Source organism: Cygnus olor, chromosome 8, assembly GCF_009769625.2.
Source record: "Cygnus olor isolate bCygOlo1 chromosome 8, bCygOlo1.pri.v2, whole genome shotgun sequence".
Taxonomy (NCBI): Eukaryota; Metazoa; Chordata; class Aves; order Anseriformes; family Anatidae; genus Cygnus; species Cygnus olor.
The window spans coordinates 28,726,558-28,750,452 of NC_049176.1; the positions used below are offsets into that span (position 1 = coordinate 28,726,558).

General features: G+C 37.4%; 1 protein-coding gene across 3 annotated transcripts in view; it reads right to left on the reverse strand.

Annotated features, from left to right (window-relative positions):
* Positions 1–22,177, reverse strand: part of OMA1 (OMA1 zinc metallopeptidase) — an 82,771-nt gene extending 60,594 nt beyond the window's left edge. The window contains exons 1-9 of one of the 3 annotated variants that reach the window (XM_040565643.1): positions 21,950–22,149; positions 20,757–21,285; positions 20,065–20,293; positions 18,725–18,898; positions 18,522–18,629; positions 16,678–16,806; positions 12,705–12,779; positions 10,816–10,965; positions 1,608–3,345 (exon numbers count right to left, since the gene is read on the reverse strand). In XM_040565643.1, coding sequence (XP_040421577.1) covers positions 3,127–3,345; positions 10,816–10,965; positions 12,705–12,779; positions 16,678–16,806; positions 18,522–18,629; positions 18,725–18,898; positions 20,065–20,293; positions 20,757–21,265 — 1,593 coding nt within the window. In that variant the 5' untranslated portion in view covers positions 21,266–21,285; positions 21,950–22,149 and the 3' untranslated portion in view covers positions 1,608–3,126. Of the gene's footprint in view, positions 1–1,607; positions 3,346–6,186; positions 10,424–10,815; positions 10,966–12,704; positions 12,780–16,677; positions 16,807–18,521; positions 18,630–18,724; positions 18,899–20,064; positions 20,294–20,756; positions 21,286–21,949 lie in introns of those variants that run through there. The other 2 variants (XM_040565642.1, XM_040565644.1) reach the window with 2 other exon arrangements.
* Positions 22,178–23,895: the final 1,718 nt, after the last annotated feature.

Genomic DNA, 23,895 nt, shown 5'->3' on the forward strand with positions numbered 1-23,895 from the left:
AAAGTTATATGGAGCCAGTCCAGGACTGCCTTGTATGCACATTCCCCTGCTTGTCATCTCTCTCAACACTCCCACAACAGTAAATGCATTAAGATCTTTAGTACAATTTGTGCTATATACTCAATCTTTCTAAGGGAAGCTAGTGAAGTACAGCATGCAGTACTGGCAGTAGAAATGCAGATGCATTTTTACTGATCCATCTAACCTTTTGTCACTTTAGCCACTAATCTCCCTCTTGTATGGTAGGCATCTTTCAAGTACTGAATTCCTTCTAGATCTATTTCTCCTGTAGCATACTAAGTCACCCAACTGCGATGCAAAGCTTCTACAGATCATCCAATGCTTGCAATCACCGTTATTTTACTAAGCTATATATTTTTAAATTACTTTCGTAGTAATTTAAAATCATTACATGCTCTCCAATTTTAAAAGTGCAATTTTCACTATGGCTTCTCGAACCAGTGGAAAGCACCATTTATATTTGTTAATTTTTATCTGTTCAAGCAAGAAAAAAGAAAATATCTAATATACACAGACACAACGTATAGTATTTAATAAGAGTTTAAGAAAAAAGTACCTACTGCGATGCAGATGAGCACAAGGCATTCTTGTGTTGGGCAGTCAAGAGAAGAAGAAAGAAGAAATCTCTCCTAAAGCACTTGAGAAAAATGTTAGGAATAATTTAAGACGTAAAGTAAAAACTGAAATTTTCAACATCCCGGTTTGAACAGTAAAACTCTAGTGCTTTAACGCAGACGGCTAACTCTGTGTTGTGTGTGTACATGCGTGTTTGCATGTGCACCTGTGTCAGAAGATAACTTTTATTACATCGGTATTGTAGGAAAAAGCACAAAAAAAAGCCCTTTGTTGGTCTAATATAAGCCAATACCTCTCCATCAAAACCTTGTCTTTCTCATCACCACCACCATGGCTACAAGACTATTTACATACAAATTAAAAAAAAAAAAAAAAAAACTCCCTTGGTGAGCTTTACAATTGCATCTCTGACATTCCAGTGTAATACTTAATCCACTTAGAACAGGCAGTAGAAATAAGAAACTTGTGTATTTTTACACTTCATCCTGAATGCTATAAAAACTCTTCTCTGTTCTCCTTAGTCCTAACAGACACAAACATCAAGTCGCATGTCATGCAGGAGCCCTGGGTAACAAAACAAGCTTTGACACTGGAGCGAGAAAGAGGCAGCAGCACTGGGGTCGTGGTGTTGCTGGATAAACTATAAGGTCCACAGGGAAATCTAAATGGTGTATTTTTCTGTTTACCTTCAGGTGACAATGTCCAAGTGCTTTAACACATCACTGAATGTCTGTTACAAAAACTCCTGTCACTAAGAATAAAAATGGATGGATGAATAATGGTTAGGCTGGACCTTCTGTCTCTTGCCAGTAGGACTGGGCAAAGATTTAAAAACAGCTTGTAAGCAACATGCTGCCAATCTAGACCTATATAATCAGGCCTAGAATCAACATTCACCATTACAGACACATCGACTTACCTCTGAACAGAAGTAAGTTAGGTAGTTGCTGGCATTTCTCCAAGGACCCCCAATTCATTGGCTGAAGTCAGTAAAGAAATTACTCATTTCACAACCTTTTTATCCAACTATATTCACAGACAGCGATGAATAGGTTGTTCTTTCCTTCTTAAATAACTTGCATTCTGATTGAATTGAGTAAATATGATAGTCTGCCCTCCACCATGAATAAAAAAAGAATGTTTCAAAATACAATACACTGTAAAATGTTTTGAATGTCCCCTCCACATAAAACCCCACCATACGTGAAACAAATCTTTGTTTCAATACAAAAGGAGAAACAACAACAACAGAACAGCAGATACATCTCAGCAGATAAAAGAAAGGGATTTCCCTTTTTTGTTTTCAATCTCTGCTGCCTCTTTCTATGTCTTTTTGTAAGATAACATTCAGTAGTTTCATCAGGTGCAAACCAACGATAACTCAGACAGTTGCAAATAAAAATTAACATGCTGGCTATACGAGGTACTCCATCACAGAAGGCAGAGCTTTACCTATCTTGTGCGTATTGGTCTCCACAGTAAGAAAGGTGTGGCTTCAGGAGAGGCTGGAGGGTTTTCTTCTTCTTGTGTGGTTGTGTTTTTTGGTTGTGAGTTTTGTTTTGTGCTTTTTTTTTTTTTTTTTTTTATATGCACAGCATTAGATGGCGGTTTCCTGCAGAGTAGTCGCCTTCTTGGATAAGGTACAACTGCTAAAGCTGTGCAGTCAAGAAATTGTGTTGTATTTGTCTGCTACCTAATATACTTCCACATCAGCAATCACTTCTATCCAGACTGATCTATCCAGATCAAGTATCTCTAAAGTAATACTGGCCTCTGATAAGGCACCCTCACAATTTAAAAGATAACACGCTTATCCTCGCAAAGCATTCTAGGGCTAAAAATTGTGGTTCTTATAAAATGTTTTTTAGAAGAAAGCCTTCCTTGAAAATAATTTAACTTATTTTTTTAATTGAACTTTGTGCAATCCTTTCAGGTTGCTTTGAAGAAAAATGTTGAATTAATCCATACCCTCAAATGCCTTAGAAAGGAGAAAAATCCCAGCAGTAAATCCACCTAATTAAGTGGGGGTGTATCTAGCCCATAGGCTATTACTGCATCTCAGCTTAATATTTTTAAACATTCTATATGTGGAACAGGCGGTAAGCTCTCATCATTATTTCTCAAATGAAGCTGAACAGATCTAACCCAAATTACAGCAAGATAAACCAGACAAGTTAAGTGATGAAAATTGTACTTTTTGCTCTGCTTTAGGGACGCTTCTGGCTCATGTGTCCTCTGATCAAGGTGAGCCTGATAAAGCTGAAAATTACACTGTGTGACTGGATTGTACGAGATTATCTTTCCCCTGAGAAGTCATTTATTTTAGTAATCCTTGATGAATAAGAAACTTTCTGCTCCAACATGACGATCTTGTGTGGGCACAACTCCTTATTGCTTTGAGTGAGAGATCACGTAAAAGAAACACAGAATATAGGCGGCTAGGTCTTCTTTATGGTTCAAAGACAAATGTGCCCTAAAAGATAGACCCTCAGAGACCACAAGTTTCATAAAATGGAATAATTATCGTCATTAGTTTGTAGGTTTAACTGCAAAAGTTACTGGTATGTCTTCCACTTTTTGAGTGTGAGGAAAATCCAGTTTTGGTTTTGAGAGAGTTTGCTCTGTAGAATTTTGAGTTTCTTGAACTTTAGACGATTCCAGGAGATGTTGCATGTTAAGTTTGAAAATAAGGCGAGGATCGGGTCCAGAAAGAGATGGACAATTGCAGCGCTCTCTTATTTTAAGAGCCTGTGAATACATAGGAAAACAAATCAAGCTCATTTAAACAGGATAAAAAAGGTTTCAGACAGTGATTTGGCTTTCCAGTAAGGTCTGCATTTGCATATAAAGCTTAATGAGTATAAAATTGAGTCAGAATTGCTACTGAAAAACTTTTCAACAGAAACCAAGATTTCCTGAGAAGAAATGTATCTTTTAATATGGTAAAACAATGGAAAGAAAATGAAGAATGAAAAATGTTTTCTCGTAGGCAGTCTCCCAAAGAATGGATAATCTAAAAGGTACCTCTTAAATAAGTATGAAGTTCTCAAACTATTTTATGTGCTATTTGTGCACATCAGTAACTTTTACCTTCTAATTTACATTCATATGTAAATTAAAATGACTGCATACTTCATCAGCTATGTTTCATTACTGAAGTAATTATATATACAGGCATCTGGCTGGAAAGAAAAAAAAGAAGGGAAAAATCTTCAGTAACGTAACAGACATTTAACTGTTTGGCAGAGAAATCCAGATGGTTTATCGGTATAGTTAAGGTCCAGTTACACAAGTGATCTCATCTTCAAGAAACATTTGAATACAGAGCTTCCAAGTGTTCTCAGAAAACAGATGTCTCTAGAATGTAAGAATCTATCTATCTGGATTAAGAGATTAGCACTAGGAGACAAACTTTAATTAATCCTGCTTACAAAACAACGGAAGTGTCAGAGCTTCCCTTTTACAGATTAGAAAGTAGAGGCACGAAGGAGTCAAAGGATTTCACAGAGAAGTGAAATCCATTAGTACAGGCACATTTCCTCCAGCTTTGTGTTCTGGTCAACAGATCATTCTGCCTTGGAGACAATCTGAGAAAGGTAATGACACTGGATGAGTCTTCTCAAAGGCATTGTGGAGCATTGGTATAAAACAGGATAAAGTCAGCTGTTTTAAAGGATGCTTAATTTGGTGTTCATTTTAATGAAGCCAAACTTACTAACTAGTCCATTCAAACGGGCAGGTTTTTTTTAAAGATGGCAATGGGTAGCACACAAACCAGTCTGATGCAGTACTTTCCAACTGGTCGTACGCAGGCCTACCAGTACCCATGGATTCTCCTAGAACACTCATATAGCCTTACCAAGTAAAGCAAGTTTCTATATATTACACAGAAAACTTTATGGAGAATTTTAGAGGGTTCTACTTTTCCAATGAGAGCTATTTTTTCAAGATTTGCAAATAAAACAAGTCAAAAATTATCTTGATGTTTAGCACTAATCAATGGCCACAGTGATAGTCACTTTTATACAAGGTTCACTGTATCTTAGCCTCAATCAACAGCATAACCTAGTGATAGAGTAACATCCAGCTTCATTTTTAATATTTTCATGGGAAAATAAGTTCATGTGTAGAGTTCATTCCATTTCCTTCATAACCATATATTCTAGAAAAGTAATGACCACATCTGTCCTGCGTTGTAGCCAGGTGCCTCCTGCCAGTTCTAGGGACAGCTACGAGAAAGCGTGTCAATTCTGTATGGATTAAAGAGGAGGAAGAAAGTAAGAGGTTTTTAAAGCAGTTCCACAGATGCACTGAAAAACAGAGTGGGAAATTTTAGTCTGTTTTATATGCACTAGATTTGGTTGAAATACCAAATCAAATATTCCAATACACCTGTGTATAAGTATTTGCCCATCACTTTGAAACAATTTAGTACTCTTTCACAGGAGACACTGGGAACATCTTACTACAGCAGACTGTAAAATGGAAAAGCTGAGCTTCTTAAATAATTTCTTTGTATGAGGAGGTACCAAAACATATTTCTCCGTAACTTTAGTACAGCGAACTAATAAGAGTTTCATGTAAATGGCTATAAACAAAGAGAATTTAAAGGCAACAACTGGTTTTGGAAAAAAAAAAAAAGAAGATGCATTCCAGGAATGTAGGAAGAGTTTTCCCAACTGTTTCTTGTTTAAGTGTAACATTTAAATTACTGCATATGCAAGTCTGGATTAGGCATGCAAATATTCCCCTTGTCAAACTTTTAAAGAACACGAATAAAGCTCTCAGTATTTGTTTTTCTACAAGGTGATAGTCCATGTAGTCATCAAGTATAACTATACCACTGAACACTCTTCTGCCTCAGTGACCAATTAAATTCTAAAGTGATGTTTTTGACAAACCAAGAGTTTTCTCTTGTTCTCTTACAGAACATAAGCTGCTGCAAGACTACATTAACGTCAGGCAGCATTATTCAAGGCAAATGGAAATATAAAGATTTAGGCTGTATCCTGGAAAGGGCAACATAATCCTCTTTTAAACTAATTTAGCAATTTTAAATCTCACGGGGGGTTTTGCTATATGGCGCCTGGCTTATTTCCATGGTTTCACTTATCTCAAATACTGAAGCCACAACAGCAAAGGTCCAAAACAATACTTCAGAGTTAACACTTTTACCCTGTGGGTGTCTTTGTTTTCTTGCTACACATAAAGCTGTTGAAGAGAGAAGGAGGCATCTATTCAACACCCTCAACCCACGTGCCATTAAAAAGACTGCAGTTATGAGAATGCAAAGCTGTGTTGACGTATCATCTCACTGTTAAAAACATCTAAGACTAAACATTCTAATGAAGGTAGGCTTTGCATTTATGTATGTATGTATGTTTGTGACTGCTGTGAAATATTCAACCTTATTCAGAAGGTGTTCTTTCCCTGGCTCTGCTGACTACTGCACTTTTCTTTTGTGCCACCAACGCTGTAGCATCATTAACGTGCCAATAACTGGCTGAAGACCTTACAGTACATTTTTCCTGAAAGATAAAACAGCCAACCATGGTCAGCCACACTGTACTTTCAAAATCATCAGCAACTTCAAATCTGATAATTTAATATGGCTCAATTAAATTGTTTTCCATCAGTTTGGGTAAAAAGACGAGTAAAAGCATTCTTAATGAAGCAAATGCATATCAATTTCAGTAAGAAAATGTTTCATCATCTGTATACTGAAGAATGTTCTGAATAAAGACAATGGACAGAACCGAGACAAGGTTAACTAGCTAGAGTGAGTACATTGAGGCACCTGGAAATTAAGAGCACTGTAATGCTATTCTTTTCAGATTAACTTTAAGAAAGAAATATTACTCTTCAGAATAAAGACCACCTAAGTGCTTACTGGCTCAGAAGACATCAAATAAGATATCAATATTACTGCTTGTAAGGTAGCGAAGGTGAAGCTGTTTTTCTTATCAATATAATTGCAGCCATCTCCTGCAAGGTATTGAAAGGGGAGAAGGCGTAAGAACTAGGGAGGCCTGCCTCACCCTGATGCTTTCAAATAAAACCTAACAGCAAGACAAATACAGGAGAAAAAAAAGTATTTTTTCCTCTCCCAGTGCTCATCTTTCACCACTGTCACAGGTAAGCAGGCTAACTGCATCTTGACCCCTTATAATCTTTTGGAGCAAATCCTACCTGTCAGGCTAAAAGTCACCCTCTTAACTCCACAAACAAGGCCAAGGGTTAAAATTCTCTTTGTATAAACCGTAATTACCTTGGCAGAGCTGAATTCTGGTCTGGCCTTGCAACTCTGACAAAAACTAAGGAATAGCACAAGCATGCTGCAAAATAAATCAGAAAAGCTGAGTTGCAAACTGAATTACAATTAGCAGGCATAGAAGACAACAACGGGTTCTACAAATGAAGTAGCAGTACAAAGATGATTAGGAGTGGATAGATTTGTTACTTGATAGAGAAAGAAAAGCAACTGACATATAACGCTAATACTTCACATCTTCCAGTGATTCTATGGGCACAGGAAAGGAAAATTGTGACAAAATATTTAAATTATGGAGAAGATAGAAACATAGGTCAGTATTTTTTGTTATTTTCCGACAAATACTTACATTGATAGGACTTATATTAGTATGCTCTAGTACTAGAACTATCTCAGGTAATCTTCACATCATTAACAGAAGGCAAATATACCATCCCCTTTTTGAAAAGCAAGGGAAAGAAATGAAAAGGAAGTAAAATAAATGTATCTTTAATACCCCAATAGACACCTGAAAGAGGAATAAAGTAAATAACTACCCAAGCAATAAGAAAAACAGTAAACAGCCAACATGGATTTGACAAGAACAAATCTTGCCAAAATAATTTTTTTTTTTTTAAATTTAATTGGCCTAGCAGGCAAAAGAGAGCAGTAGAAATGACATGTCCCAACTTAGTAACTGACTCTAGAAATGATTTCAGTACGGTACTTCCACAAGGAAGTGTTGGAAACAGGTGTTGGAGTGAATCAAAAATGGAATCTGAGTGAACAACATGATGCCAAAAAAGCAAATGTCATGTCAAGATGAATTTTTGTGTCACAGGCAAAGGCTCAGTAGATAACCTTCTGCTTTATTCAGTATTGCTGAAGCTTCAGCTGATGTACTGTGTTCAGTTTGGACAACTTACAAGGAAAAAGGTAGACAAGCTTTAGTGAGTCAGAGAACAATAAAATAAAAAATTCAGAGATGAACCAGCAGATCCTTTAGCTGCTCTCTGGCTCTATACTTCCATGATTTTTCTCTCCACAACAATGATAAGCTACTGTACTACAACATTATTTTAAGATTTCTTTTTCTGAAAATAAAATGCATAGGGCCTTTGAGCATTTCACCACCTTCCACATAGGAATTCTAGGAGATTACAGTCTCCTATTTAACAGAGTTATCATTTGGCTGGCATATTCTGTTCTCCTGGTGTACAATCCAAATTGTTCCAGGCAGAGGGGGAAATCCTTTAAAAACATGACAAATCTTTTTCATTTTCTCTATTTCCTTTCCAGGAGAGTGCTACTTTGCAACTGTTTATAGTTCTCTATTTATTAATTCCTCAGTTTAGCTGTAGCTTACAACTTGTTCAGAAATGCAGATGCAAGATCTTTAAAACTCATTTGATTGCTCCCTGTCTTTTAATTATGTGAAAAGAGAATCCTTGTGATATTGCTGCTTTAATTTACATTTCCTGAGACTGTTAAGTTGCCTCATTGAGACAAGCTATTTCATTACCTGAACAAAAATTTTTCATTTTATATAATCAGAGTTTATTGTGAGCTTGATCAGAAATCTGTAGAGAAACATCTTCACATCCTGAGAAGACCAAAAACTTGTCACATATTTTTCCTAGCTATGCTAGCTGGTCTAATAATAGATATTATCTTGTCCTAAAAAAACATTACAGCTTCAAAACCACCTGTATATGAAACACAACATTTATATCAGTATCTTTAATACAAACTGGTCTATTTAATTCACATCTTCAGAGAAAGGGCAATTTCAAAACCAAATACGAATGTAAAAGCCAGCAGAATTTTTTTTCTTTAGGATTCCTGCCTTTTTTCCTTGCTTATGATGGATCTGATGCCGAGTCTAAGTAGTAGTTTCTTCATAGAGAGATAAAAAGGCTCTTTTAGATATCTAGCTTCTCCTCTTGGGCTCTGAACATCTAATGGCCATTAATATATGGTAAACATACGGTTCTAAAATGCTTTAAGTATGTGAATGGTGAAATAAAAAGCTGCTGACGTTGAACAGCAAAGCCCTGGGATTCCCTTCAAATGCCTGAAATTCAGATTCAAGGAGGCAGCTCTCAATCAAAGGAGAGTAAACACTTCAGACGAGAAGCCTCCAACAACACTTCCACATAACTTCTTTCATTTTTATTCCATTTTTTCCAGTATCAGCCTCACTGATCTGTCAACCTTTGTTAAAAAGGAGCCTTCAGCCCCTGCTTTCTAAACCTACTCCAAAAAATGTGCAAGGTAGAAGGCAAATGAAAACATCTCAGTCTCTATCATACTTTGGAAGAAAGTTTCCTAGCCTCCACAGCTCTTGTAAGTGAGAGCAGTCATAAAAAGATGAAAGGTTACTCCACCTGCTAAACTGCAAGAGATAAGACAAAAATAATAATAAGTCTGCTATGACTACACAGTTGCTCATTTATTTAACTTATTTGCTCAGTCCTGGAGTAAAACGCAAGAAGGTATTTATTTCCATGTTATAAGCCAGTCAATAATTGTATAAAAAATAAAGGATTCTGAACACTTTATGTTCAATCTAACTAAAAAAAAGGCTCCAGAAACGTGTATCATTTTCTATTCAGCTGCTCTAAAAATATTGCTCATCAAAATATTCTCACAGCCTGTTTTTGCAAGGTACAGAATTTGTGCATATTAATTTAAAATATTCAGTCTAGCCGTTCTCCAACCTCCTACCCCTTATCTCTGTTTTGATTTATGCTATCATTTAGAATATTTACTGCATTCGTTCTCAAAGGATTCATGAAAATTCTCCTCTTTTCCTCCTTTGAAATCAGTAAACACCTCAACATTTTAGTGCTCTCTCTGCCAATAAATCTTCAACTGTCTTTGCAGCTTAGAACTGAGAAAGATGGTAAGTGATTGGGAATTTAAAGGGAAAAAAAACAGGAAGAAGAAGAAATTGCCAGTTTGTTATAAGAAAGCAAATTTCCTTTAGCTTGTTTGCAAAACAATGTCATGAAGAGCTCTAATAAACAGCAACTTAAAAAAAATCTAACAAATAAGTAGGCAAAAAAATCGTGTTATTTTACTGTAGTAAAAAAAAAAAAAAAGAAAATCTGCTTAAAGACATAGTAAACATACTAAGATTACTGAACTTGGAACAGTTCTCAAATAAGAGAACTAGCACTTGGTTAACAGCAGAAATTTTTGCTTAATCTACCAGTAAATAATACACCAAATTAAGAGAATCCCCAAGTAGCTATCTACATGGCATTCTTCTGAGGCGCAATCCAAAAGAAATTACAGAACAGACTGCAGATGGATGGGCAATCGCGTGTATTATCTCAATGTCCTTAGAGTGGGGTAACATTTTTTCCCTAATGTGATGGAACAAATAGAAAGATTTGAAGAAAAAAGCAGGCTGCAAAATCTACAGAGACCTATCGTAACTAGGGCTATTAAGAAATCTACTGGGGATCTGACATTCTTCTGAGGCACTGTTATTCGAGGTGTGTTCAATTCCACATCAGCGGGAGAGACAGGATAGTAGGGAGCATTCTCTAGTTGACAGCCTTGGGCTAGCTACCAAAGCAATGAAAGAGAAGAGAGTTTAGAGACAGTTTAGGGATCCAACTTAAAATCTGGCTTCCAAAACGGCATAAAAGGGAAAAGATAGTGACACAGGTCTCATTCATTCACATCTATACTAGAAATGCCTTTAAAAAGCAGAAGTATTACAGTTTGATTAGAAAACAGGAAATAAGCCACTAGAGCTAATTGCATTTTACCTGTACTATCATAATGTTTCCTTTTTAGTAGAATTATCAAGAAGGTTAAGATTCTTATGACAGAAAATTTCTGTATGGGTAAAGGGAAAGATAAGCATGATGCAACGAGAGTTGCTTGTGGCTGATGCCAAACGAATTCAGACAACCTTCCTCAGAGAAAAAGCTACAGTTCCTTCAACTGCTCACCTCTGGAATAAGCCGGTCCAAGTGCTCAGCTCTATTCTCATGTGAAGGGTGCGTGGAGAGCCACTCTGGTAACTTGGGCTGCCCTTGAATGGCTTCTGCTAATTCCATTTGCTGCCAAAATACACTGCTTGCTCTTACATCCACACAAGCCTGAAAGCAGAAACGTATACACCACTGCCTTTAAGGTAATATGATACAATTCTAATTCCACTGATCTCTAACAAAAAATTACACCCGAATTAGGTAATTCAGAAGAAGGAATAATAGGATTCACAATTTCTGCCGTGTGCTTGTTCTTTAAAAGAAAAAAAATACTCAGCTGCTTGTTCCATGTTATATTTGCTAGATACAATATAGCATAAGAACAAGTTAATCATCTGCACAGATTTAAGTAAATTTAAAGGTAAGAGTCAAAAATAAGAAGTGATAATAATTCACAGTTAAATATATCTGAAGACAAGCTACAAAGGCTTTTCTGTATGTGATTATACTGCCTTTTAAAAGGGTGATTTTTGTAATCCACAACAGGTAAAAGCAATAATTCTGGAGAACTATGACTCTCCTATCTCTCTCTACAGAAGTACCAATTTAACTATAGAAAGTTGTGGAACATTAAGAATGGCACTTGCATATCACCAACAACCTCCTTTATACTTGACTTTAAGTGGAAGGAAAAAAGAACAAGATTTCTTACATTGGTTTTCATTTCTTTAAGAGGAAAAGATGAGTGCTCATAAGACAATGACTCCCCTACCCAGAGCTGTATTAGTGGTGCTTTGTCCTTTGAATTTTATTTCTTGAAGTTATTATTACAAAATTGTATCTCCACAAGCAGAGAAATGCTGAGAAAGCACTTTGCTTGTTTCTCTCTGATAAGTCCCTACAACTTCATTGGTATTACAAAGCAGTGAGTTACCCACACAGCAATTACGTTTTTCCATGGATTGCATTAGTCCTCTAGATGACTTTAAACTATAAATGCAGTTTCAGTCCCAGAATTGAAGTTCATTTTAACAATTCTGCATTGAAGAAATATTAATAAATAATAAGAAAACGGAAATTCTCCTTATGAAATATTAACGCTAGATGGTGCTGCTCTCATAGATATCTAACACTTAAGAATTATTTATCTCTATTGCACCTAGCTAGAACTGATTGCTGTTTTATTTTGATGAATTTAGAACGGAAACTCGCAGGAACAAAAAAAGGGAGACTCTAAAATGAATTATGGAAAAAGATTTGAGTAGTCTCTTACCAAATTTTTGTCTTACTTTAGCAAAGATAGCTTATTTTCACAGCTGTACTTAAAATAAACTTTAAATACCGGAAAAGTGTTGATATACTTCATAAGTATGAGAAATCATATAAAGTACAATTATAATTATCAGAGTTCTTAAATTTTCCTGTATTGTTATGAAAATAAACATTATAGATAAGAATATTTTAAATGCATGAAAACATAGTAAAGCATTCCTCAAAAATTCTTGCAATAGTGGAAGCTAAGTGAAAGGTAGAAGTTCAAAGTACCATTTATATCTCCAGGTACAATTTAATATATTCTACATATGAAAGATCACTATTTGGCTTTCTCCTCTTTGTAAATACATAGCCTTTTCTTCTAGTAGTAATAAATTATATAGAAAGTATACTGCGTCATCGATAATGCACAACTTTACAAATTCCAATTTATTACATAGATTTTAGCTAGAAGGACTTTGTTTTTCCCTATAAACTGCATTTTTCCCACTACTTCATTAATCTACATTTCTTAAAAAAGGAAAAAAGCAACCAGAGTTTACCTCTGCATGAAGTATGAAACTCCCTCTGGTTATAATGGAAAGTGAAAAGTGTCTGTTCGCTTGCTAATCAAACAAACCAGACGTAGTTACCTTTGCTGCAAACTGAAGTCCCACTTTATCAGCTTCAGCCTCCAACGTTCTGCTGTACGGTCTATCAAACATAAACTGCAAAAAACGCAGAGAGCTCCATTCCATGCTTTAAATAAAGCATTTTTCTAGCCTCTTCAGAACAAATGATATTTATGTATCATGTTTACATTGCGTGCAATCAGTATTAGTTTGTCTTAATGTAACCTTTAATTACATTATATATAACACATGGATCTTGTATTTGGTTGAAATTCATTCAAATTATACATATTTTCATGGCCCCTCTCATCAGCCAGCATCATTGCATTTTGCAGTGGCCAAAGGGTCGACATCAACTTTAAACTAGTTGATTTAAAACTTTATAAGCAGAAATATATTACTGGTCAGGGTTGTACGGAAGATTCAGAGTCAGAAGAAACAAGCTGGTTATGAACAAAATGGAATTTTCTCACTTCGCTTTTATCGGCATTAAGATTTTAGCTGTAGCAACACTATGTAAAAAAAAAAAACAAAACAATGGCTTATATGATTACCTTCTTTAAACCCAGTACGATCTACTTTGTATGGTAAGCAGCCCACAGTATGGAATACAACCATAAACATTTTCATGGAAAAAAAAAAAATCACTTATTTACCATGATTATCCCTCACCACAAGGTGCAGATTGCCCTTGAGAAATCAGACTGGAAGACATAAATACGACCAAATACTCTCCCTTTTGTCTATGTTCTGACAATTTATTAACAGGCACTAAGAGACAGTGGTAGCTTTGTCAAATTGTTATTTATTCATACAACCCAGGATGTTCTGGCACATAATTCATGTACATTTTGGCAGCCTTGCCCTAGTATATCAGGTTAGAGTAAAGGCAAATCAGGACTTGTTAAAACAGCCTGCTCCTGCCGAGATAAGCAACGTGTCAAAGCATCCTGATCTCAGCATAGATTAGGAAATACAAACAGAAGAATGGGGATGTGCAAAGTTAGTGAAGAAGAAAAGGTTTCATCAGCTCTTTATTTGGTCATAGAAGCAGATCTTCTTTACACGTTCCAGTAAAAAAAAAAAAAAAAGAAAGAAAAACAGAAATGAAGAGCACCAAAGAAACGGTCCAATACTTTGAGTATATAAAGATATCGGTAACTTTTTGTTTCTTTCTAAAGTAGTGAATGTGCTTTTTTTTATTTACTAGGTCAAAAATAAACTTAGAAGCAATCAGAGCTTGTCCTCTACAGTTATATCCAAGCCAAATACATTGATATAAAATATCAAAAAAGTAAGCACTGAAGACAGTAAGTATTGAAAAACTGACTATTGAAAAGTAAGCAGTGAAGCTCTTCACTTCCTTACAGACCTTGCACATTGCAATTACAAAGGTGTTTTTAAATCCTCTGAAGATAAAGTCATTGTTTGAAGTGGACTATGCACTTTCAATTGCCCGGAAAAGTGCTCAAAGTCTACTGGAGGCAAAGATACCCCCAGCTGGTCTGTCACATATTCCTGAAGCACCATTCCTCAGTTAGCAAGATCTACTTTTTTTTTTTTTTTTTTTTTTAATTATTAAGCATTTTCCAATGAGGAATAGAAACTGGTAATGGGCAAGAGGACAGCACAAAGCGTTAACTGAAACAGATAGATGCTTGCACAAGCAGGTTGTCTTCTACTTCTTCAGTTACAACCACTTTCTGGAAGCTTTACAGAAATTTTAAGAAGGTAAATTTAAGAGCTAGGAAACTGGTGGTGTGAATGCATGTGTAATTTTAATAGACCATCTAGACAGAGAGCTTTGGGACAGCAAGAAGATGGCCACAAGATCAGCTTTGAAACTCCTACCTCTTAAACAGCTTTGTGTTTACAGTTAAGCAGCAGGGTATTACTATTTACGTCTATCCCAAAACTGTACCCAAAACGTTGTTGTATTCTGAAAAATAAATACAACTATTCGTACTGCTAATGCAATCCCTGGTGCAGGACCAACCCATGCTACAGAAGCAAGGATGCATCCGAGGAAAACATCACCCTCTATCTGCTGCTGTTTGCTTTGCTTTTCCTCTGTGCATCAGCTACTAGTCAGAGACGAGCAGTAGCCTAAACAGACCTTGATGCGATACCACACAACAATTCTCATTGAATGTGTAGCATTCCCAGGCTTATGTTCCCATATAAAATAATTTCTGCTCTAACAGCAAAGGGAACGTGTTTCAGTTCAGAAATACATGACTAAAGAACAACAATGAACGAATCCTATGAGAAAACTCAAGGCAAGCGAAATCGCTAGCACTGGAGAAAAAGGCAGGGCTGAAGCTAACATGTGAAAAAGCCTACAAAGAGTCACTAGAAATTACTTACAGTCAACAACAAAAAAGCAAACCATGGTCAATAAATTAAAAAGTAAAGCACCTGAGGTCATAAGAACAAATACTGAAATAGAAGTGAGCACTGCAATGTGGCCTAAGCAACCGTTTCATAGAGTAGAGCCAGACATTGCCATGATAATAAGGGCAAACTGGGATGCTAAAACATTAACAAGTAAAATATGGCTATGGAAAAAGAAAATGAAGCATCCTGAGAAAACGAGTAGGAAGAGTCTTTTCCATGTAAGCACAATAGAAAAAGTTGAATGGAGGAAGCAAACAGATGTTGCACTCACAGGTGAGTAGCAAACAAAAATTCCTATTCAACATCTTTTGTATATGGAATACATTCTTGCCAATAATAATTACTTATTTACTCAGCATTACATATGGATACATTTAGTTTTATTTAAGGTAAGCCTAACCGCTGTTTTAAACCAAGACCTTACTGTACATTATCTCATAAACGACAGATCTCTCCTATAGCACAGTAGGACCAAGAAGGGCTTAAAGCCAGATTCCATTTGCAATCTAAAGCCCAACTCCAACCTACAATGCCAGAACATCAGCTGCAGTAGCCTAGGAGAAAAGATGCTGACAGGGAACTAAATCTTGCTGTCTAAATTATGAGCAGTGTCAGGATTGATTCACACTTTGCTTTTTCCCAGTTCAGCTCTTCAAAATGCTGACTAGCATTCATCAATGTATTGGTTTCTTAGCTACTTGTAGAAATATCCAAGCTCGTTAGACATAATTTATGCTCACAATCCACATGTCTACCCATTAGCATAATAACTACCAAAACAGACTGGTTATATTTAAATTTCTGAAGAACCAGGTGAAATATCAGATAAATCATCAAGAGAAGTCAACGAAACCAAAGAGCTATTTCACTGCATTCCAGATTCAAGTTTTATGATTTAAAGAAAATTTAAAAAAAAAAAAAGAAAAAAAAAGGATAACTGTCCAGAAGCAGGCAGTAAACTAGACAGCAGGGAAAAAACAGCACCACAATAACCACTGAATTTTACTTTATGGGAAGTATGCTGTCTGTAAAGATTATTTCAGTAAGTTTTATTATAGCATAGTTCCTACTTTAAAAGAACATTTAGACTCACAACTTCCTTATCTTGAAATCCACAAAAATGTATTTAAAGATACTCTTTCCATATATTTTAGTTTGTTTAGAAACATTTTAGCAACTACTCAAGATAAAAACATGGCATTTTAAAACTTTAAAACGTGAGATACATTTCAAACAGGCAATCATTTAACTTAATTGGCAAGCAAGTGCTAAGGGCCCATCCAACTAAATCCAATCATTATTTAAGATCTAAAGTTTTTCAAGATGACACATGAGAATATATATCAACTAAAGCAGATGTATATTTATAAAAACATATTTCCTTCAAAAACATACTGATATATTTATTTTTGCTTATAATCTCTCCTCTGCTTTTTTCCCCAAACATACTGTTCAGCGGTACTATCTCCCCAAGACTATAAATGTTTTTCCATGAACTCTAGAAGGATAATAAGAAATATTTCAACACATTTGCAATGAATGTCAGAAACAGATGTATTCAAATAAGTTGTGTGAAGTATTCTATAGTCAGGCTTACCTCCTGCAACTTACTCTGAATCCACTGGCCAACAACCGCCAAACTATCACGAGGACAGATGGCCCAAATCATAGTGAGAAAGATGAGTGATAGGAAATCCAAGAAGTGAACCAGACTGGCTTTCTCTGCCTGGTAACAAAAATGGTTCAGTTTTCATTCATTACCGCCTGTTTTTTGTTTTTGAAGAACACAATATACTTTCAAAACACTATAAAATCGCTAAATTTTATTCTATGCAGCCACAGGAACAAGCTCCTGTGCTTGCACCAAAACAAAACAAGAAAAAAACAACACAAAACCCAAAACCAGTTGGATACAAGGTTCTTTCAGTATAGAATCCACACCAACTACCTAAATACAGCTGGAACAAACATATTTTGCCTGTCTCCCAATTGGAAAGATTCAAAGCCTGGGATAAGATGATGGCAGTATGCAGACCGAGTTCTTTAGTAAGAAGCCCATGAAACAGTTGGAAGGAAAAACCCATAAAGACCTAGAAGACTGTTGTTTACATTAACTTGAGAAAAGACATGTCAGTTAGACAGAAACACTAATGGAACAAGGAGAAAGTAAGCAGCTCTACATTTTTTTGTCTATTGTGTTCTTCTAATTTCAGAAACTAAAAAATCCTGAAGAATGAAACTGAAATTATTCTGTTTTTCAGACCTCTATCTGACATACAACAAATTGATCTGAGGACTGAAAAGTCAGATCATGCCATACTTTTCTCTATGTCAGGTGGGTGACACAGGTTCCATACAAAGAAGGTAAGCTGTTTTTATTCTGAAAAACATTTCTAATAAGTTTAGCAAGTCTAATTTGACTCAACTGAACCCCAAGCAACTACGACGTGAACATTGTTGCTCATCCAAAATCATACAAGTTGCAGTAAAACTGTTCTGGATTTTCACTGCCTTCAAAACATATTTACCTATTTCCAGATTATTTTGTAATTTCATCAGGATGTTTATGCCTAAAAGGTCCTTGTTATGTCTTCTCAACTGATGGATAGGTAGTGGATGCATTTTATTTTTAAACTACTTGTACAGATAGAAGACATTTTGTATGCAAAGCAGCACTTTCAAGCAAATCACCTCAATCCAGAACAGTATGAACCCTATTTCTACACCATACTCTTTTTCATAGTTGCACCTTCAAAGCACAACAGAATGATTACATCCATTCTTTAGTGCTTAAATGGCAAAGAACTACCAATTTCAACACGTGAAGGACATAAAAAAAATAAGTTTGTGAAGGCAATCATCTCTAAATGCAGAATCGAGCTCCAGGCATTCTGGAGTTTTGCATTCCAAAACTGTGCCACTAAAATAAAACACCATGCATTTCAGAAGAAGGTATTGAAGTATATCTACTTATGTAGATATTAACAAATCTAGGAGTAACAAACTGAGTTGCTGAGTGCCTCCAGTTCCTTAAGTCTACACTATAGGAGGAGAGACATGTACAGACCAAGTTCTAAATGACTGTTAATAGTGAGCCATAATCCATCCATGTACTTATTAAAAATAAATAAATAAAAAATAAAAACCACTGGCAGACATTGTGCTAACACTGACTACCAAAGGAGACTTCAGGCAGTTCTTATATGGAGTTCTATTATTCCTGTAGTAATAACTTGTAAGTTAAATTATAAGAAATAACTTAAAAATTAAGTTATAAGAATATAAGAATAAACCGTATCAGAATAGTCTCATTTCAAAGTCAGTTTTTCATTAATTAAAAAGAGTCACAGTGAAATTTTGGTGGGTAGTGAGTGGAAAGTTATTAATTATAATTGATTATAATTATTTAAAGAAAGCTGTCTAAAATTCTTAAATACTTACTGCGTGTTCCAGCACAGCATGAGCTATTTCATGTCCCAGAATGAAAGACAGCTGGTGGATATCAGAAACTGCATTTAGCAATCCAGTGAAAACAAATACTTGACCGTTCTGTGAACAAGACGGGGTGAAAATTAAGTAGAAGGTAAATAAATGAAATGCTCTTTCAATATTACTAATAATTTTTCTATTTGGGTTCAACTTACTGGAAGCACAAAAGCATTTACTCCTGGTTCATCTACCACATGGATAACCCAGTCGAGTGCCGAGACCTGTGGGACATCCTTATTGCTCTCAGATAAATGACCAACAACGCTCTTCACAACCTGATAGCGTGCATCTGTCTCAGGCAGCATTTTACTTTTGAATTCCTCCATCCACTGAAAGAAGAATTCATTCATTGCCACGCAGAACAAACACACAGTAAATGACTACTTGGTAAACTAATTTAGAGGCTATGAACAACTTCTTTAAAGCTCATTTTTTATACATTTTTCTTTCATATAGCCCAACCCAATATAGTAGAGTTCATGCTTTCAGACTCACTATCTAAGGATTTATAAACTTAAAAGGAAGTAAACTAACCACAGATCAATAATAAGATAGTATAAACTCGCCTCCTACAGCCTCATATACCTGGTATTTTCCTAATACACACAGTTAAGCTTGGCATCACAATTTGGCAAAGCTTTCTGTATCTTTCTGAATTCCCATTTGAATTTATAATTTCTTTATAGCTCTGTATTTCTTTTGTACCTTCTAAGTTGGTCAAACTTGTACCAAAGATGCAACAGAATATGTCTCTGTACTACTTCTGCTATGTTCTTCTCTCACATTCTCCGTAATTCACGAATACAGTGACATTTGTATATGGCTGAATGTTTTGAGTTTCACTGACATTAGAACAGCAAGTCACAGAACTCAAAGTCACAGAAATCAGAACAACGGGCAATCTAAAAGAAAGCTATTAAAGAAGAAGGAGCTGATCAAATGTAAGAAAAAAAGAAGTAGAATTGAGTGTATTCTCAATAGTGGGGAGTAATACTTTACAAATTGACAGCTTAGAAAAAAGGACCTTAAACGAGTGCCAAGGAATGTTCAAACCAGCAAAGAAAGTGGGGCAGATCTAGGTGTGTACCTATTATACTTTTATTGCCTCTATCAGACTTTTGTATTTACTGTATTACAATAACACTGTTAGAAATGTTTGCTACATACATGTGATGTGTTCTTCAACCATCATGTGCCCCTGAATGATTTGCTGGTGAGAAGGTAACTCTTAAAAAGGATAGGGATAAGATGAGGGGGTAACTTATGGGGATGCTCTGGGGGGTTCTGAGCACAAAGTACAGCAAAGTACTGCATAATCCTCATTCCTGTTAAGAGGTAAAAGAGAATCTGCTTGTCAAGAAGCATGCCAGAGAACAGAGCTATAGCCTTTACTTACAGGTTAAATACCACTAGGTGTGTTTGCCTATCTCACCACGAAAACAATATAAAGCATTAACAGTTTTTGAGTGCTTGTTATTTTTCTTTAAAATCTTACCATATCATACTCCATCTGTGACAGCTGCCTAAAATGCTCTTTTCCAAACACCAACAGCCGGGCACGCCCAGTGATGGGTGTCTCCTCCAAGTGAGTAAAATAAAACACGACAAATAAAACTCCTAAGCTACTGATACCCAGGAGTATCTTCCATTTATTTCTCCTTGCACTTTCCTTAAAAAGTTCCCGTTTATTAGGAGGAAGTGCCTTCCACCAATTTCTTATGCTCCTGTAAGACACAAACAACTGTCAACTTAGGACATAGTTAAAAAGGGGGTTGTTAGCATCTGCCGTTGCTCTACTCTCTATTACATTCTCACCTTGTGAGAACTTAAGAAAGGTTATAATCTACTTGACTCCTACTCACCCTCTCCCTTTCCTCCCCCTTTCCTTTCCTTCCCTCCCACAGGAAGAGAAGGGGGAACGCCCCTTAGTATCTTGAGGCATTCTACCCTCTACCATGTGTAGGCGAGGATTAGAAGGTCAAAAGACACATCTAACACCTCTGATAATGGAAAATAATTTCTTACTGAGCAAACTGTCAGCCTAGGCCCAAGTTCTGCAAACCTTTCAAAAATATTAAAATGAAAAGACTACAAATACACCTATCAGTCTCTACAAAGAGTGATGAACATATGCACGTCTTTGCACAATAGAGTCTTACTCTGAGAGTAAGAAAGATAAAATTTTACCTGCCAAGAATGATAGCAAATAGTTTCTGAGCTGGCTTAACAATAATCCAGAAAAGGGGAACAGGTGCAGCCTGAATTAATGGTGATGTGTGAAAAAAACTGGTGATTTGAATGTTCCAAGCAGAAAAATGACTTGGGTGTTGCCCTGCAGAACTGATTTGGAAGGACGTAATCCTCTCCCCCAGAAACGGAGAGGACTGAAAGCAAAACCATCCTGAACGGTGATGTGCATTCTTCCATACTTCTGTTTTTGGGACGTTCAAAAGACACCTCTGTCCTTTACCAAAAAAGTTTCTGTAGTGGTCAGGGCTTCCAGTCAAAAAATAGTTTCTAGTATTTCCACTCAAATTCAGCCTTTGGCATCTGTCTTGTATAGAACTGACTTGAATTTGGCAATGTCCTGTGTAAGACTTGTAGAGCTTATTGTACTTCCCCTGCTTGGTCAAAGAAGCCAAACGAAAGAAAATACAGCTCCTGCCCGGCAACTTCAGACCACAGATGATATTCATAACCTCTTTGGTTGGTTAATCTGAAACAAACAAACAAAAAAGGTATTAAGAAAGTCACCCCAACAGGAAACCTTGAAATGTTACTTCATTTCATCTGAGCAGCTATCTCCTATTTCTTTGCCCAGACAAAAAGAGTCACAGTTACAACTGCACCCTGTTGCAGATCTAACATATGACCCTGCCTTCAACTGTAACAAGCCCAGCACCTCACATTTTATCACTGAGAACAAAACAGTATCCTTGGTTATTATTGCTCTTTAATTACAAAGAGACCAGAACGACTGCAGGTGCTCCTCGGGGAACACATCTGTGCACACCATCCCCTTTCCACCCTGGGCTCCTTGCCACAGGTGCCGTTCGCACACCCCGAGGAAAACCGGGATTTATTGAGCATTTCGCTAACATTTTTCTCCTCAGCGCACGGCTCACCCGGCCTGGAAACGCAGCGGCCCCTCAGCAGCTCCCAGCCGGGCAGGCCCCAGCTCCCGGCCCCAGCCCCAGCCCCAGCCCCGCTCCCCTCAGGGAGCGGCTCCCCCCGACTATCGCGACTATCGTGACATGCGCAGACGTGAGGAGGCGCGGGAGGAAGAGGGAACGTGGCACTCTGAGGCGGACGGGGAGGGGGGGAGACGTGCTGGGGATCCGCTGCGGGAAACACCTCCTCCGCCGGGCTCCCCTACTCACCACCCCAGCAGGCGGAGGAGGAGGAGGAGACGCCACCGATGCCGGGCCGGGGCGGGAGGAAGACGGGAGGAGAGGAGACGGGACAGGACATGACAGGACAGGACAGGACGAACCCGGCCCAGCACCGCCCCGCGCCCGTTTCCGTCCCCGTCCCGTTCCCTCAGGCGGTGGCGGCCTTCGCCCCTCCCCCCACACCTCGAGCGCCTGCGTCCGCCATTTTGTGGCGGTGCCGCCGCCTGGCCTGGGCCCTGTGAGGAGGCGGCCATGCCCCGGGGGGGCTCCTCAGGGGAGCTGGGGCAGCCCCTCGCCAACCCTTCCTTCCCTTCCCCTGGCTTTGCCCCCCTATGCTGTGGTGAGGCCTGTGTGTGTGTCCCTCCCTGCACCCACTCTTGGCTGGGTCCCTGGGTTTGACAGTGTGGTGGTCCCAAGCCTGTCCTTCAGCTTTCTGAGCTCGTGAGGTGTGCCTTGGGCTCGTTTGCTGCAGTTTTTGGTAATCTGAAGCATCAAAGTACTTACTGCTACAAGAGAGCTCCTAACAGGCTTGTGGAAAGGAGCAGTGAGCTCTGCTACCACAGTGGGAGGTGGGGTCTGGCTATTACCAGCCCCAAGAAAATGCCAAGTTGCTAACACTTTGCAACTTTTGGCCTACCTATCTAGCTGGCAGAAGCACATCTTAAAGGATGCATCGGGCAAATTATGTGAAAAACAGGTTATTTGACAAATGAAGGGGTGAGTCTGGAATGTGGGTGGTAAGGATTGGGCATCCAGGCTTCCTATGTGTCCTGGGGCTTTGCTAAAGGCCCTTTTACAGGGAAGGGAGGAAACCCTGATCTTTATGTTCAGCAGTCACATACACTCAACTGAATAAAGTCAGGTATCGTTCAATGTTTGCTGACATCTCCAGTTGTCCACCCCTTTGTACTACTGAGGCCCTCTACTGTGACAGTTTTTAACCATTTATTTCAGCTGCCTGAGAAAATAGATCATAACTAGATTTTGAAGTCCAAGCTGAGAAGGAACCTCCCATAGTGACAGGTAGAAAGTCTGTTTTCAGTAGACACAATTCTTTTAAGAACTGTCCAGCCTCCACTATAGTAAGGTGCATAATAAGTAAAATCTGTCAGCCAATTAGCACAGCATTAATTTTTGTGATTATCAGCTCCAGTCATGAAGGCAGATGAGCTCTAGCAGGAGAAGAGCCCTTAGTATAACCTAAGGCCTGTGCGTGTCCCAGCTGTCAAGAAATAAAGAATCAAGATGGAAGTTTTCACGGCTGTCTCCTGATGTTTAATGTCTTTATTTGTTAGACTTTGTATTTGCCTGCTTTTCCTATTTTCTTCATCTAGAATTCTCCACTCCTAAGCCAAAAATGAATACTTTTCTACCAATTGCTCCGTGGAGCAAATTTCATTCTTCCACCCCACTGAGCACTGAGTCTCCACTTTATTTCAAATGAGCTGAAAATCAAGTGTGTTTTGTTGTTGTTATTTTCTTTGAATATTTCTTTTTGGTATTATTTCTTTCTCCAATCACATTATTTAACTGTGCGTAGAGGGTATTGGAGCTATTTTTGCATTCCTGACTCACCTAAATTCCTGTTAAACTCAATGGATATTTTGAGTGTGTAAAGATGGGGCTAAAAATTGTATTCTGCACTTCTCCACAAGTGGTATCACTTATAATTAAGATTTCAAAGCAGTCAAGCAACAAATACAGCACAGGCAATTATAGTATCTTTTTATCAGATACCAACACAAAATGTCTCTCTACATGAAAATCTGGTGAACAGTTGAGCAATTGGATAATGTGGTGTTTTCCCCTAAATAGAGAGCTAGTTTAAAAAATAAAAATAAAAATCTAACTAGTCATTTATACATGGTTGCTCTTGAATTTTAATGAGTACATATGTGTATAACTTTTTTTTAAAGGAAACAAGAGAAACTTCT